Raw genomic sequence first — 16,829 nt, forward strand, 5'->3', positions numbered from 1 at the left:
CACACACACACACACACACACACACACAAAATCTGAGACACTAGTTAATCGTGTTATTATTTACAATACAATTCAGCATTTAAAGCCAGAGTTGAAATTTCACTGCACACAGCATAGTCAGTTACATTTAACTGAATGAATTGACATTGGACATTACTCATTGGTCAACACACCACTATGTTCATTTCCCTTTTCGAAAAGCTGGTGTGCACTGGCTGTAACAACATGGAACCTGCTGGTCTGTGAGGAAGCGATAAGCTATCAAAGTTGTATAGATCTTATTGTCCTTAAGGTCAACGTTTGAGGCCCGTCCTAGCACAGACCCAGACTTTGGCAAGCTGGTTGATACTGCTGGTATCTCTTGCCTTGCTTTCATCCCATAGTACAAAAGTCAAAGTGCAAAAGGCAAAAAATGTGGCGCTACCTGTCACATGTGTAGGGCAGTCTGTTGTGTATTTGCTTTAAAATTGCATGAAGACAAGACCTGTCAAGTCCGGTTTATTGTTGATGTGCAGTGCACCCTCGGGTTCGGTAGCACTCACTGACCTACGGTATATATAGAGCAGGGGCATTTAAGACCCCTGCTAGAGAAATTAAGAGAAGGACCCGCTCACGTATGTCCCCCCCCCAAAAAAATGATATTAGGCCTATTTCTCACGCTACTCAGCATGGAAAAACATTCAAGGAAAACTATATTAGAAATATTTGAATAAATACATAATTCATAAGAAACAATCCATTGTAGCGACGCAAAATGTCAAACACAAATCATGACAAATATACTCTGGAAACAGGAACGAGTATGGTGGCGAGGAGGTGCATATGGCAGGATTTGTTGGTCTGAAATGGAATAATTATACATGTATATATTGCATAAAAATACAACCTTTCTAAAAATGAAAAGATGTACCCCATTTAAGCAAAGACAAAAAAAACAACCCCAAAAAAAACAACCATTTGAAAAGTGTTTTATTCCCCAACATGTTTTAGATGACCACATCATTTTTACTATAATCTGTGCACCCCTATGAGCCACTGTGCAGTCCTCTCGGCTGTTCCACCGTCTATGCTCAGGACACACGGGGAGCAAGCTTTTGCGGTGAGGCTTTAATGCCATGCTTATTGTATTGTATCGCATTGTATTGTGTTGCATTGCATTGTATTTCTTATATTTGATCTGATTTTCTATTATTTTAGGTTGTGCCTCTTTTTTTTTTTTTGTATCACATCTGCACACCTTTTGAACTGTTGTTTTGAAAAGTGGTTTATAAATACTATTATTATTATTATTATTATTATTATTATTATTATTATTATTATTATTATTATTATTATTATTATTATTTCGCTTTTTGTGACATTACACTGTGACCCTCGGCGACTGTGACCCTGCAGCACTCGGAATCATGGAACGGAAACCATCGAGGCCTTTACTCTGAAGGCGACAACGCGGCTTCCGCTCTGACTGGCTGCTTACCAGGTGGGCTAGCTGCCGTCACCTCAGTTGAATGGACGGGGCCGCCGCATGAGCTCCGCCTGCTTCTCGTCCGTGACTGACTATCAGTAAAACACTGAAAAACCCACCGATGTAAGTATTTGACCGTCGGTTTTTTTTTTTTTTTTAATTTATTTATTCTGCAAACGCTGTTCGACGTACAGAGCCGTAACATAGCGAAGGCCCAACTGAAGGGAGGAGATATAAACAAAAGTTTTTCCTGCCTGGTGAAATAGTCCAAGAACCAAGAAGCATAGCTCATCAACTTGATGTGTGATTTATTTGTAATTAATCCTCACCCTCGACACACTGGGAGTTTATCAGAGACGGTGCTAGAATAAAATGACGCATATCTAATCTGCTCCGAATAGATGCTATGAACTATGAGCGGTAGCTAGCTCTGGTTATAAACGCTATCGTCTTGATATAGACCAATGATGCCAAACAGGGTTGAAAACCAACTTCTCTGGCACCAAGCCACACAGTCTGTGTATTGTCCACATTCATCATATAATACGTCTACTACGATTTTTTTTTGGTCACTGAAGTTATGACCAGGAGATCTACTCAGATGTTGGTACTTTGTTGCAGTGCTTCCAGGGACGTCCCACCCGGGGGTCTCTTAAGAGGGCTCCAGTACCATGATTACTGCATAAACTTATTTAATTTACAAGATGTTGGCACTCTTAGAGAATGTACAACAATGAGTGTTGGTGCTTGGATCATACATTAGTTTCGTTGTTATCTCTTTAAATGCAGTGAAGATGGGTGTGTAGGTTTGGACAAAGTCATATCTACATTTACATTTACATTTAGTCATTTGGCAGACGCTTTTATCCAAAGCGACTTACAAGGGAGAATAACATTCAGCTACATTGCGACAGAGATTAGTGTAACAACAACATTGGTGTAACAATAAATACTGCAAGGTGGTGCTAAGTAATTGTAGATTAGGACAGGAGGTACTCACTGAAGAGCTGGGTCTTCAGGTGCTTCTTAAAGACAGAGAGGGAGGTCCCCGCTCTGGTCATTTTTGGCAGCTCGTTCCACCAACGTGGAACTACAAATGAGAATAGCCTGGATTGCCGTGGCTGTATGGCGGGCAGAGCCAGGCGACGCTCATTTGACGAGCGCAGCATCCGGGGGGCAACATGTGCTCTTACAAGAGCATTTAAGTAGGCGGGAGCATTCCCAACAATCACTCTGTAGGCCAGCATAAGAGACTTGAACTTGATGCGGGCGGCTACAGGTAACCAGTGGAGCTCGATGAGCAGCGGAGTGACATGTGCCCTCTTTGGCTGGTTGAACACCAGTCGCGCCGCCGCATTCTGTATCATCTGAAGTGGCTTCACCGCACAGGCCGGCAAGCCTGTTAAGAGGGCATTGCAGTAGTCGAGACGGGACATCACCAAGGTTTGTACCAGCAGTTGAGTGGCATATTGGGTCAGGTAAGGCCTGACTTCTCGGATGTTGAGTAGTGCGAAGCGGCAGGACCGGGAGACTGCGGCAACATGGTCCGAGAATGTCAGTTGGTCATCAATAATGACACCAAGATTCCTTGCAGCCTTGGTAGGAACAAGAGATAGAGAGTCGATTTTAATATCAATAAAATATAAATAATAAAATATAATATATATAAATATAATAAATATATAATATATAATATAAATGTAATAAAATATTTATCTAACCATAAAATGTTCTCAGATTGGGCTCCGGGAGACAATTGAATTTGATTGAGGGTTCTTGGTACGGATGAAAATCACTGCTTTAGGCCATATAAGTAACCATGAGTCAAAACACAACTGGGTCTTCCACAACAACAATTACCGTCGAGTCCTGTATTTCTGCAGCCAGTTTGTTAAATCCAGCAATGATGTAAGTGCTGAGTACATGTAATGCATGGCTTGCATGTGTTATTCAACACCCACAATGTAAACTTGGTAGCTGTCACACACACACCGTTCACTAGAAAAGTGTTTCATGTGAGGTCAGTGGTTTTGGCCAGAGCTCTTGTAACGGTCTGCAATCTTCGAAATGAAGTATTTCCAGTAACCCAGACTATTTGTGTCCTAGTGCACCAACGGCAACCAAGGAGAGGAGACATGGGGGCTGTCTTATCACGGTGGAAGGTAGGAGGATATGCATAGTCATACCCATGTTTGATATATTCTGTGTGTGTAGAAAGGGAGAAAGAAAGTTTGTTGTATAGATTATTTAGTTTTTGCTGAGATTTGTACTGGAAACCTTTTTGAAAAACAGCTCCGATGTTCGCCTTTGCAAAGGGAGCTTTATTGGAGCAGGATACTAGAATGAGAAACCTGTGTTCTCGCAGTTAAAATATCAAACCTCTCCGCCCGGGCTGTAATGACACCAAAATCTATTTTAAGACCGGTTGGGGGAGGGGCGGGGGTGTTATATTGTACATTGTACCAAATGCTATTGAACCTTGTGAAAATATTATTCCACATTATATACAGATATTTACAGATGTTATTGCACATTTCGTCATTGTATGGAAATACTTTTCCTGTTGTTAGTCCTGTGGTGTGGATTGTTGTGATGATTGTGGGTGGGTGGTGATAAGGGGATGGTGTTTTGTGGATTTCAGTTCAATGATGGCTCTGGGGTAAAAGCTTGATTAGGGCCAGGAAGTTCAGGTCTTTGAGACCTTGCAGCGCCTTCCAGATCTGCAACAGGGGGAAGAGATGATGATGGGGATGAGTTGCATCCTTCAGAATACTGCTGGCTTTGCGGTGGCAGCGTGATCTGAAGGTGTCTTCCAGTGAGGGCAGGGGAAGTCAATTGATCATCCATCTTTATTCCCTTTTCTATCTAGACAAAGCCCACCACGGTTGAGCAGCTGGAAAACTTGGACAAGGTATACACAAGGACAAAATTCTATGGAACTTATATCCAATTGACTAGACACTCCCATAGTCCTTAAAACCCAACCCCAAGCCTTCAAACCAGACTACAACATCTTCTAAATCCAGCATCTTCTTGTATCGACCAGTTTCTTTTTCTGTTTTTATATCTAGGAAATCAAAGAGCTGGAAGAGTTCAGAGCCAAGAATCAGCGTCTGTTGAAGGTGAAGAACTCTAGTTTGTTTACGTTTCTAACTTTTAACCTTCAAAGCTCGCTTAGCGCTATCTAAGTGAGCGTGCGCTGCTCTCCTCAGCTGTGGGTGGGATGGCTGCTGTTCTACTCCTCGGTCCTCTACCTCATCACCTGTCTGACCGTCTACTGCCTCTACCTCCCCGAACTGTGGAGCCAGAGACTCTTCATGGCCCTGCCCTTCTTCCTCTTCCCCGTGCTGTGAGTATCTCCGCTGAAATAGTCAAAGAGTCTTCTCAACCGTAGCACCCAGGGGTTCATAAATGTCCGTTGGGTTTCGCCACTTTGACCCACGGCGTCTGTTACTGAATACATTTTAAAGGAGCGCTGTGTAAGATTCTCTCGTTTTGAGCTCGGAAATACTTGGGAAATAATTTTTAATTAAAAATACATTTCTCCATTTATCTTCCCTTCTACTAAGCACTGACATGCAGTTGTTCCACATGCAGAGGTGAAATGATAACAGATAAAACAGATAGATAATTCCAAGTAATAATGATAATTAAGGGTAGTGCTCTACGTTTAACCCATCTTGACCCATCACTCACTCTCACCAAAGTTAAGTGGTTCTTGAGTGGTAACAAACAGTAAATATGTTCTGCTTGGACTCATTAGACTCATACACCTGCAGAGAGGGAAATTAATAGATGTATAGTTATTAAGTTTCAAATTCCTTTAATTTGGTTCCAACTTTTTCCACTTTTGCGGGTTGACTGGTTTCTACTGATCTGTCTTGGATTTTCTCTCTCTCGCTCTCTCTCTCTCTCTCTCTCGACGCCCCCACTCCCCATCAGGGTGTGGTTCACCCGAAAACTACTGGTGTTCCTCTTCTCTAAACGCACAGAAAGAAACAGTAAGACTTTCTGTGTTCTTCTGTTACTGTTTATTCCTCTGTCTGCCTGTCTATTGTTTATCTCCTTTTTATCCTACCCTTTTATCTTTCTGTAACTATCTATTTATGTTGTTTACAGTATTGATCTGATCCATTACTTTCACTGAACGGTTCGCCATTAGACATTATGAACATTGCGAATAACATATTATCAAGCATGTCTTTTCTTTAATATTTGTTCCTATAATATCATTTATTAATTTATGTTTGATTTAGCGCTTGATATCATTTTTTTGAATTGCATCATTTCTAATGCCGATTGTATTGCATCTCAGCTGAGAGTTTTGCAATGTTTTAAACATTATCACAACAACACACAATACCAGTAGATTTAATAACCCTAAATTTCAGCAATAGAAATTGAATCAAACCATCAGAAACAAAGAAGTGAATTGACGTCTTTGGAATTTGAGTCCTTCTGTGCTCGTTCATTAAAATCTTTTATTTGCAGACGATAAATTAGAAGATATGAAAGCTGCCAAAAGAAAGATCGTAAGTATCTAGAAACTTTTAAGTCTGTCTGTGAGTCTAATTTGTAAATAAGTCGGAACAGTTACATACCTAGTGTCAATTAGTCAAATGTTTGTCTAAACATATTGTTTATATTGTACCTAAAACATCTTTGATATGATAATGAATGTAAGTACAGTACATTATTTATAAATTAGAGAGAGAGAGAGAGAGAGAGAGAGAGAGAGAGCGACTACGGCGGCATGGCGTTGTTTTCTCCCTTCAGGCTGACGAACCGCCGAAATCACGCAGATTGTTTAGTGTTTCACAAAGTAGTCCGCCCCTTTATTAGTACTAAACATTGTATGCAACTCTATTATTATTATTTTAAACAATATGCTTTATTCAATCGGTACGTTAGTACGGGCATTTGTAAGGTGTGTGTGTGTGTGTGTGTGTGTGTGTGTGTGTGTGTGTGTGTGTGTGTGTGTGTGTGTGTGTGTGTGTGTGTGTGTGTGTGTGTGTGTGTGTGTGTGTGTGTGTGTGAACTCGTCCTGACTGGTTTTCAGCTGGAGGATGTGATGGAAACGGAGACATACAAGAATGCCAAACTCATCCTTGAGCGCTTCGATACAGAGGCCAAGAAGAAAGCTGTGAGTATGTTTTCCTGTGGCTGTACCTTATATATCTTATCTACTATAGCTGTAGTAGGCTTGGGCAGATTTACCATTAAATGGTCTAGTTGGCGATCGACACCATTGATTGTGATTGACATTGATGACAGATGTGTTGGGGGGGAGAGAGAGAGCTCTCGTAATTGTCTTTGCAACAGCAGCCCCAAAGTTGTTCATATATTCTGGTGAATTTTTGGCATTTTCCTTGTCATTATTTAGGAGTTGGAGTCAACCCCAGTGCATACTCAGATGACTCCCAGACCAGGACAAGGTACATTAACGCACACAATTTGGTGTTTCCACTGGATTCTTTTTTTTTGGGGGGTTTTATTTATTATCTTTTTCATTCGAAAAGGGTGAAAGTGCTATTGCTTCAAGCAAATGCAAAATGCAGCAAACTGAAGTCACTTTGGCGAAGATAGGTGTTCCCACTGTTTTCAGCAGGGCCGGGAGATCATTTTAAGGTTTTTCACCATATCGTTGAATTTTTCCAAACCCCGAAAATACTGTGCCAATTCGGCCGCCATCCGAGTGGCGTTTCCAGGGCCCTCCGACACAGTGACACAAGCGATGGGTGTTGAAGAGTACCAGTTTTATTGTAGAGAGTGGGCAAGGTGGAACATGCCCGGAGCAGATGGAAAACAAGTCATGACAAGGGCTTGTGTGTGTGTGTGTGTGTGTGTGTGTGTGTGTGTGTGTGTGTGTGTGTGTGTGTGTGTGTGTGTGTGTGTGTGTGTGTGTGTGTGTGTGTGTGTGTGTGTGTGTGTGTGTGTGTGTGTTGCACATTGATTACTCTAACAAGCAACAGGCGTACAGCCCCACTGATCCCGGGCCCAATTACCTAGATCCAAGACAGGTGTGGCTGCTTAAACCACACCACCCCCACACCACAGAGACAATCCAGGAAATCTAAACAGAGAAAATCAAAAAGTGTGAAACAGTCAGTGTATAAAATGTGTGTGCTGACTAGGTAAAATAAGACGAGGCTGAATTTCCTTTTAGTGTTTAAATTCCCATGCAACTTTCTAAAAGAGAACCTGTTAGTACAGGGGTGATCTGTGACTTCCGCATTATTCCTCTTGTATTATTCCTCTTCCCTGTTCTGAGGGATCATCTCTCACGTCCTTCCTCTCCAGAGCTCAGACAGAGAGGCGTCGCCATGAAGCCCATGATGATGGGCATCCCCCCTGGCATGGCGATGAGCCCTTCCCCTGGAGCCAGACCCCTGATGGGACCAGGGGGCACACCTGTGGGTAAGGGGTATAGACACACACACACACACACACACACACACTGTTTTTAATATCAGGGACAATGGAAATGTTGAAAATAAAATGGCAAAAAAAAAACCAGCGTCGTTTGTTTGTATTAGAGTAAAGTTAGTCACAAACTCTATGGGTTAAATCTGTGTAAATATGAAAGGAAAGTGCATCCAGGTTATTTAGGAACTACTATTGAGCTGAGAGATCTGGTATAAAAAAACATATCATAGAAGGCAGTGTTGTAGTCTGGAAAGATATAAACAGAAAAAAAGCTTCAGAAGTATATAGTATGCAAAATCTTGTATTTACAACCGAGCGTCGTCTTCTTTTTCTACGCTATGTGTTCCTTCGCATTTTGTCACCGTGAATCTTGCATTGATCATGACGTCTGCGTCCAATTCAAATCAATAACCATCTTGAGCGACATCTCTGCCTTATGCATTTCTTTCCTGGCTGCTGGACGCTACGTAGCCGCTACTAGTGTCCCCGCGTCAAATCATGGTGATTACATTTTAGACTGCTGAACGCACAGAGCAGATATTACTGCTTTTTCCATAAGTCGAAAACAGACGCATGCAGTTATACCTAAACAAATGGGAAACTAAATGAAAACATACCAGTACGTGGTATTTGACCCCTTGTTTCCAAATATCACATGCACAAAACTGTGGAGGCAGAATGTGGCCACTCTCTCCATATTCATTTAACTGCATTATCTGTCTTCCATTCCCAGTGCTCTACCCAATACTTAATGCCCGAGCCGCCTCAGCCAGTCGGCTGTGGCTAAAGCCGGGTCCTGCTTTTAGCAAGTTTTGAGTCATAAAAGTACACATAAAAGAGCTATTATCATGATTATCACATTTATAAAAAACAAAAAACAAAACTTTGCGTAATAAACACTCATTATAGAGGAATTTGAATGATAACGTAATGAAAGTGGGGTTCTTTAACATGGCATTTTGAATTCATATACGAAAACAGTATGATTTGCCGATTCCCTGCGATTAGAAATTCTTTTCTGACCAAGAGCGCCGCAGCAGCCCTGACTTTCCACGAGGTGCTCGTTGTTGTCGTCGCCGCGCACCACGACAACCAATCCAAACGCTTGCACATTCAGTGTCTCCTTTTTTTTTTCTTTCCACACTTTTCTTTCTCCGCCGTCTCCTCTCTCTGTCGGAGCTCGTTTGGGGGTGGGTGTAATTACCGGTGAGTTATAGCTCGTTTTATAAAAATGTTTATTCCTCTTTAATTGGAGCCATCTCGTTACATCACAGTAACACGAAAAAGGGTCAATCTCCGCTCGCTCTTGCTTCCTCTAGGTGCTGTTCCTCTCTCAGCTCCGGGGGGGCCGCCTGAGAGATTGGCCATGTCTACACCTGTCCACCAGGGGGCGCTGCCCAGAACCCCTTGCTCCCCGATACCAGGCTTAGGTGGGTTGGTATGACCCTTGTATGAACAGGGTGTCCTTAAAATGTATTTTAAATATCTTGAATCCATTTTTACTTATATTATGTTTTAAGTCATGAAACAGTCTTTAACTTGAATTTGTGTTAATTTCAACATGAACATTTTATCAGATTTTTATTTATCCATTTATCTCTTTTTGTCAAAATTAGTAAATTTCGAGGCAACATTTATAATGTTATATATCTCTAAGTCCTACCTTTAAACCTAATACCTGAGAGTTGACGTCTCAAAATCAGCCCTAAACTTGTTAAAACTGCTAAAATGTGTCTTAAAAAGCTCTTGAAAGTATTGAATTTCACTCTGATACCTGCAAGATACCCTGATATGGCTGCTTTTCCAAATGTTGTTTCCCCGTGAAGTGGGAGGGCCGAGCTGCTTCCTGTATATGCAATTTGGTTTATTTACGACCTTCATTCGACTCTGTACAAAGAAAGATGTGTGCCGTGTGAAAGTCCTTCCTGTCTGCCTGCGTGTCCAGGGAACACTCCTTGAAATCTCAAAAAAAAGCACTTCAAATGCATGTGTGAGGAAACACTCTGAAGCGGTGACTTTCACTATTTGGGACACAAACGTCCGCTCTATTATTTGGATGCAGCACTCAAAAAGTGTTCAAAACAATTAAATCCGTTGCCCATGCCTGATTTGGCAATATTATGAATTAAAACTATAAATCACCCCAAATTAGGAATGAGATGGAAATATGCGTAATGTACATTCCACTGGATACGTCGGTGATGTTCTGTTTGTTGTGTCTATGTGTTCCAGGCATGCACCCCCCAGGACCCCCGCTGGCCAGGCCCATCCTGCCCCGAGACCGAGGGACCGTGGACAGAGTCATAGAGTACCTGGTGGGAGACGGCCCGCAGAACAGGTGAGGATGAGTGGAATGAGCCTTTTTATTTTTTTTTATTTTTTTTCCGCCTCCCATCGGGGGTTTGGTCAACTTTTCAATCTACGGATAATGTACCAACACGTTCCACTAGTGCTCTCACCACACAGTACAGATATTTGGCTGCAGACGAGGCGTTCTTTATTCCTTTTTTCGGCATTAAATGCGTGGGGGGAAAAGAAACAACAAATGATATTATAAAACGTTGAGGTATAACCATTTCTTACAGTTTCTACAAATAATTTTTCATTTAATTTTGTAAGAAAATTGCCCTTGTTTATTTAGATTTTTTCCAACCTTTAACTCTCCTGCTTCCTTGTTTCTGTCCATTCAGATATGCGCTCATCTGCCAGCAGTGTTCCTCTCATAATGGGATGGCTCTGAAGGAGGAGTTTGAATATCTAGGTAAGAGCTCGCACGTGCTCTACGTACACTGATGTTATTGCCACAAATGTTATGATCTGGAGGTGTTTCCAGTCCTATTGCTTGTTGTCATTTTGCGTTAAGTGAACGCACAGAGCATTGAACGTATTCTTATGTCTCTCTAATAAACAACTTTTCTTCCTCTTTATGACTTATTAGATGGGAAAACTCGGGCAAAGTTGAGCATTAGTGTCGAGAATTATGATGTTTTTGCCATTTGTAACTAGCTTTTTTTTTTTCATTTCTATTTTTTTTTTTTTTCTTTCCTTCCCACAGCGTTCCGTTGTGCGTACTGTTACTTCTTGAACCCGGCCCGGAAGATGCGCCCCCAGGCTCCCAGGCTTCCGCAGTTCAGCTACGAAAGGAGGCTGAGGGCGGACTCGCCTTCCCCAGGACCGCCGCCCCCTTACGCGGATGAGAGTGCACCGCCCTCTGGAGGTACTGACACGCGGCAATACAAAGTCTTAATCTAATCTAATCACTCCTAACGTAGTCCATTAAGATTTTTTTTTTTATAATTATAGACAGACCGTTGCTCTAGAATGTTTATCTGTTCATTTCAGTTTGAATTGGACATCTTTTGCTCTGGTCTCAGGGCAGATTTGCCAAACATAGCTGACTAGAAATGCTAAATATTGCTAAACAGGTGACTGAAGCAAATAAAGCTGAAACTGAATTCCTTAATAATATTCTTGTTGGTTTCCGTCAGGTGTGTGTGTGTGTGTGTGTGTGTGTGTGTGTGTGTGTGTGTGTGTGTGTGTGTGTGTGTGTGTGTGTGTGTGTGTGTGTGTGTGTGTGTGTGTGTGTGTGTGTGTGTGCGCTGATGCGCTCAGGCAGCAAGCAGATGCCTTCACTTGTCCAAATGTGAAGCCAAAGTGGGTGGGTGTGGGTGGAGAGAAACTGACGGGGGGACAAGGCGATGACAATTGTAGATAATAGTTCCCCCCGATACGCTGACACTGCCTGTCTCCACCAATGTAACTTAACCAGCCATGTTGCTTCCGAGTGCAGTGTGCTTTGTTTAACATTTTTGACTTGTCTGTGCTTGATTGTTTGGTCGCGTCCTCAGCTATGTAAACCTGATCCTAAACGGTTAGCGGCGGAGGCTGAGAGTTTTGCAAAGTACAACCTTAAGACCAGCGTGTTCACCACACCAGACACCAGACGTTTCTCGACGGCGCGCGTACGCTTCAACTCATTTCCTTTTCTCGGAACTTAAATCATGTTGAGATCTTTTTGTATAAATGGTCACAAATGTCTCCTGACAAGATGACCAGGCCGAGCATGGGATGTATGCATTTGATTTTTAGAATCTTTAGAAAGAGTTGTGTTTTGTCTAACGAACGTATTCCTTTTATTTTGCTCGCCCATAAGCAGCTGGTAACCATTATTTTTGGCTTTTTAAATGTCTGCCTATCATCACGCATGTAGCTAGCAGTCATTCAAGAAAGTGAAATATTTGCAGGAGAAGAAGTACTTTTGGAGAAGAGATTTGGGGATTTCATTTAACAAATGGTTGGCGATGGAATATTTATGCGCATTGGGACGCAAATTTAGACCATTTAATTCTCTTAAGTCACCTCTGTAGTGCTGGATCAACAGAGTTTTGGTGAGGTGGGTGACTAAATATACCGTCCAAGTGGCAAAATGAAAGCTTAATTGCTGAGAAATTGATCAAACAATCAGCTGTTGTTAAACAGATAATGAAACTACATGACTGGTCACAGCTTTAAATACCGTACACAACTCCAGCGATAACTTGTTTGAGAGGTGATCCAAGTCCGACTGGAGGTTCCCTGTATGTGAAAAGTCCCTTTATATTTCTCGGGATCAAATTCCACCGTCCGGCCCACGGGAGCGACGCAAGGCAGGCAAGGCATCGGAAAGGCCAGGAGCAGCAGGGGCGAGAGCCGCGTTGGGTTTTGGTTTTCACAAGCTCGTTCCGCGTGGCTTTAATGGTGTGATTCTGACTCCAGCCAAGGCCCTGGCTCCATGGAGTTCTGTCCACAGTTTCACCGGCGACTGGAACCAACACAACACAAAGAAGCCTCAGACTCGGCCTCGGCGGAACTCAGGTCCCCCCCCCCCCCCCCCCGCCCTACACACACACACACACACACACACACACCTATCCCCTGCACCGTCTGATTGGGTGACATTGGCAGCTGATAAAAACCTAATTGTACCTGCATTTAGTTTAACGCTGTAACTGCTTTTGACCTTTTCGCTGACCATTTCCTACCCCGGAGATTTTCTCTTAATTCCTCGACATGAATTCACGGCTGAGGTTAATTCCTTAGCTTATCGATCGTGGTGGTGACATCTCTCACCCGGTGAAGCTGTGTCATTAGAAGTGCTGGTGTTCCCCATAGCTTGTGCACTCTGTGTACCTGACCTGCTCTCCGTTTCAAACCGGAACAATAGCTCCCTGAGTGGCGGCATGAGTCTGTCAGTGCGGGGTTGTTGGTGCCGTGTGTCTGAAATGTGTCTTGATTTTTAAGGTTCAGGTCAACTGAAATCACCCATAGTAGTTAACGTCTAATAACATAGTTCATTTTTAATTTGAGGTTTGCAACTAATGTATGGATCGTACCTCTGGAAGATACGGCGCAATGGAGACTTCCAAAGAGCTGGGAGCTACATGTTATTTCTAAAGAGACGCTCCAAATAATGCGTTTTTATTTATTTTTTCCCGCAAATTGGCTTTTGGTCTATCTCACCCAAATTCGGATGAGAAGATCTAACACCAATTTGATTGTCTTTGTGTCCAGTAGGGTCGCCGCGGTTACCGGTGTTACGCGGTGTTCGTGCATACATTTTTTTTTGTTTGTTTTTGTTTTTTATATATAAGTTAAACCAATTTAGTTCATTTTTTGCGTATCAGCGCCCACGTTCGTCAAAAAATAAAAATAAAATTTAATTTGTAAAATACTAAGCGTGTTATTAATACTTCGGACGCGACAAAAGTGAAAGTGGCTGCTTGGTGCGCACACAGTAGAGTCCCGGCACAGTCTGCGGAGGCACGTTTCACGCCTCACGGGAGGAGAGCAACACGGCTGTAGAAGACCTCAGATGAGGTCTGCATCGGGACCCCTCCCGCTCTCCATTTGTAATATGCGTCCGCGATCTCCGTCCGCTGCCGTTGTCAGAACATGGAGGACATTGGTTTTTTTTTTTTTTAATTTTAGATCTGTTTTTATTTTAATGTTTTACTGTTCTCCAAAAGCAGCACCGTGCATAACAGGTACACCCCCACCCCCCCACCCCACCCCTACTAATAAATAAATAAATAAATAAATAAATAAATAAATAAATAAATAAAAATGGGATGATTTATGAATGTGACGAATCATTTGACGTGGTGTTGCTGTTGGTTTGGGGCTTTGAACGCCGTCCCCTCCGTCCCTCCGCTCTGTCTGCTCGTGAGGAGGCTTTTATCGAATGACTGTTCAATCAGCTCCCCGTTGACTGCTCTGACTGATCGGGACCGCTCTGGCGAGTACGCCGCTAATTTCCTTCTCCTCTCTCCGTCGTTCCCCAAATCCAAACGGCGATCGAGTCGTTCATAGTTTTCCTCTGGTGTCAACTCTCTCTCTCTCTCTCTCTCTCTCTCTCTCTCTCTCTCCCTCCTTTTCTTTCCTCACCCGCCCATCTCGGTCACCCCCACCCCCCCTCCAGATGAAAGAGATGCTGAGGAGGAGGGCGGAGGACTGGTGGGGAAGGCGGACAGCCACAGCCAATCGGAGACGACGATGCCGCGGCCAGACGGGGAGGGGCGTGTCCAGGAGGCGGAGGCGGAGTGTGTCCAGAAGGAGGAGGCGGAGGCGGAGCGTGTCCAGGAGGAGGACGAGGCGGAGGCGGAGCGTGTCCAGGAGGAGGACGAGGAGGAGGCGGAGCGTGTCCAGGAGGGGGCGGAGGCGCAGCGTGTCCAGGCGGAGGAGGGGGCGGAGCGTCGCAGCGTCCCCTCGGGTGAAGACCCGGGACTAGAAGCGGCTCAGCTGCAGTGAGGCGAGAGCCGGAGCAACAGGTTCTGACGTAGAGCCAGCGGTGATACACAGGAAGGGCGTTGAGGCGGTGAAGACGGCGGGATACCAAAATTAGCAATGGTTTCTGCCGTACGCACTTCTGTCCCTCGTGCCCAACAGTGTTGTAAACGATGAAATTAATTTGGTACGTCGACCTTCTAGAGACACGGCCATCTCTGATACATATATAAATCAACGTGCATCCACTATATTATGAGCTGCGTAGTAACCAACCTGTCACCAAAATGTGCTTAAGGGCTGTGATGTTGTCATGGCAGCCATTCAGGCAGGAATTGGCGTCAGCGTTGAGCCTTGCAATTGATGTGTTTTGAATTCTGCTCCGTTGGATGCGTGGTTTTATATCAGCGTAGTGATTTGCGAACCTCAAACACAATGTGCCGCAATGTGCAAGCGAAATTTCGGGCACCATTCCTTCACGGCTTAAGGACTAGAAGAACCAAGTGGATTATTTGCCCACAGATGTTATTCAAGCTTCCTGTTTCGCTGGTATCGTCGCGTCGAAATGTGCCGGTGTCATTGCCTTAAAGATGGATTTAACCTTTTTTGATTTGAATAGTTTATTGAAATTTGCGACTACCGCCACGGATTGTGCTGCGTAGTGTCGTTTGCTCCCGTCGCTGCACTAGATTTAGTTTTTACTGACATAGTGATTTGTGATTTTAATGCACAGTTTTATCGTAGTGTATTTATAGTTGGAAATCGGTTAAGACAGTGCGGTCATCTTTCCCGGTGAATTGAAGTACTCAGCTTTTCAGTCTCCAAAAGCAATATTTACCGTAATACTTTTACTTATAATGTTAAATTCGACCCCCTAAGTTGATCCTTTTATTTGTGTTTGGTTTTAGTCGTCTCCTCATTGTGTCTGATATTCTTGGGTACCGATGCGATGAAAGGGGTGAAGGAAATCTTTCTGCATTCAATATAAAATGTTTCAGTTTGATAGCAGCGTTAATGTATCATGCTTTTGATGCATTTCAATTGTATGTTATTCTTAACGACGACACGGGTTGTATTTACACCACCCTGGATCCCAAAGTACAGTTTAGTGACTTAAGTGCGAACAATATTTATACATGTGTATTGGCAATTACCACTAGTTCATAGTTTAGTCCATGCTTTCACACTGTTTACAGTCTTGCAGATGAAGTGGCAGAGCACTGGAAATATGGGTAAAATGCTTTGGATAAACTTGCACAAGAAGTTGACTTTTTATATTTCTTAACACTCGTCCATGTTGACATTGCAACATTTTTGTTCTCATTCACCACGTCTAAAATTGCTTTTATTAGCGTGATGAAGATACCTCGTAGAGACCGATACCGAGAGGCCAACTCCTTAGCTTTCACTAGCGGTACGCATTGGTTTCGTTGAGAAATATTAACTTTTAAGTTCATGCAGCTGAGGCAATTTAAACCTAGCGCCGTTTAGGCATTTGCGTGGAATGCCGCAAATGGCTGCAGAATGAAGATTTAAAGCCAGAAATATCAGCCATCTTGGTTGTCGTTACCAATATTATTGCCAAATGCACTGTTCTATGCCCAGCACCTGGCTTCACTTGAACGGAACTTTTTTGCTTATTTATTTGCCCTCACACTTTCACATTTGAGTTGTCATTATGTTTTACCTCCTTGCCTATCTTAGTAATATTTATTATTAGGTTTCTCTAAACGTTCTAGTCTGTTGGTCTGAGTATTTAAGGGAACTACGTCTTTAACTATAGCGGCTACTATGCTCATGAAATATGGTGTGAGGTGTTTACAGCACTACTCTTAACTCTTCGACCTTCTTAAAATAAGATTTGTTGACACAATTTCTAGTTGAAGTCCCTTTTTCCACACTGCCCAGTCGTTTCTTTATATCAACATTTCATTTACAGAATCTAGCAAGTAGCGGGTAGTATGCTCACTTTAATAGGATGGCTTTTTCAAAGTTATTTTACGAAAGCAGTCGCCAAAATGATGCTGTTAATGCCGATGATGCTTATTTGGTCTGTGTCGCAGAGTGTGATCTGCTTTGCTCTGCCAAGTTTTATCAGCCACGACATTTGTGCCAGTACTGGATTTGTAAGTGTGGCCATGGTGCGCCCAATAAACTTTCAACGTGTGAACTGATG

At 43.0% G+C, this 16,829-nt stretch overlaps 1 protein-coding gene across 2 annotated transcripts; it reads left to right on the forward strand.

The window, feature by feature from the left end:
* The first annotated feature begins 1,483 nt into the window (after positions 1–1,483).
* Positions 1,484–16,821, forward strand: lnpk (lunapark, ER junction formation factor). 2 transcript variants are annotated; one of them, XM_080016805.1, is made up of 15 exons: positions 1,484–1,588; positions 3,572–3,627; positions 4,335–4,376; positions 4,537–4,587; positions 4,678–4,814; positions 5,408–5,466; positions 5,957–5,997; positions 6,525–6,608; positions 6,849–6,900; positions 7,766–7,882; positions 9,211–9,321; positions 10,124–10,229; positions 10,582–10,652; positions 10,947–11,108; positions 14,349–16,821. In XM_080016805.1, exons 2-15 carry the CDS (start codon positions 3,601–3,603, stop codon positions 14,675–14,677), a joined length of 1,389 nt encoding a protein of 462 aa, XP_079872931.1. In that variant the 5' UTR covers positions 1,484–1,588; positions 3,572–3,600; the 3' UTR covers positions 14,678–16,821. The 2 variants fall into 2 exon arrangements, with proteins under 2 accessions (XP_079872931.1, XP_079872932.1); XM_080016806.1 differs by having other exon boundaries at positions 9,229–9,321.
* The last annotated feature ends 8 nt before the right edge of the window (positions 16,822–16,829 follow it).

The sequence above is a fragment of the Zeus faber genome (genome assembly GCF_960531495.2).
Source record: "Zeus faber genome assembly, chromosome: 16".
Taxonomy (NCBI): Eukaryota; Metazoa; Chordata; class Actinopteri; order Zeiformes; family Zeidae; genus Zeus; species Zeus faber.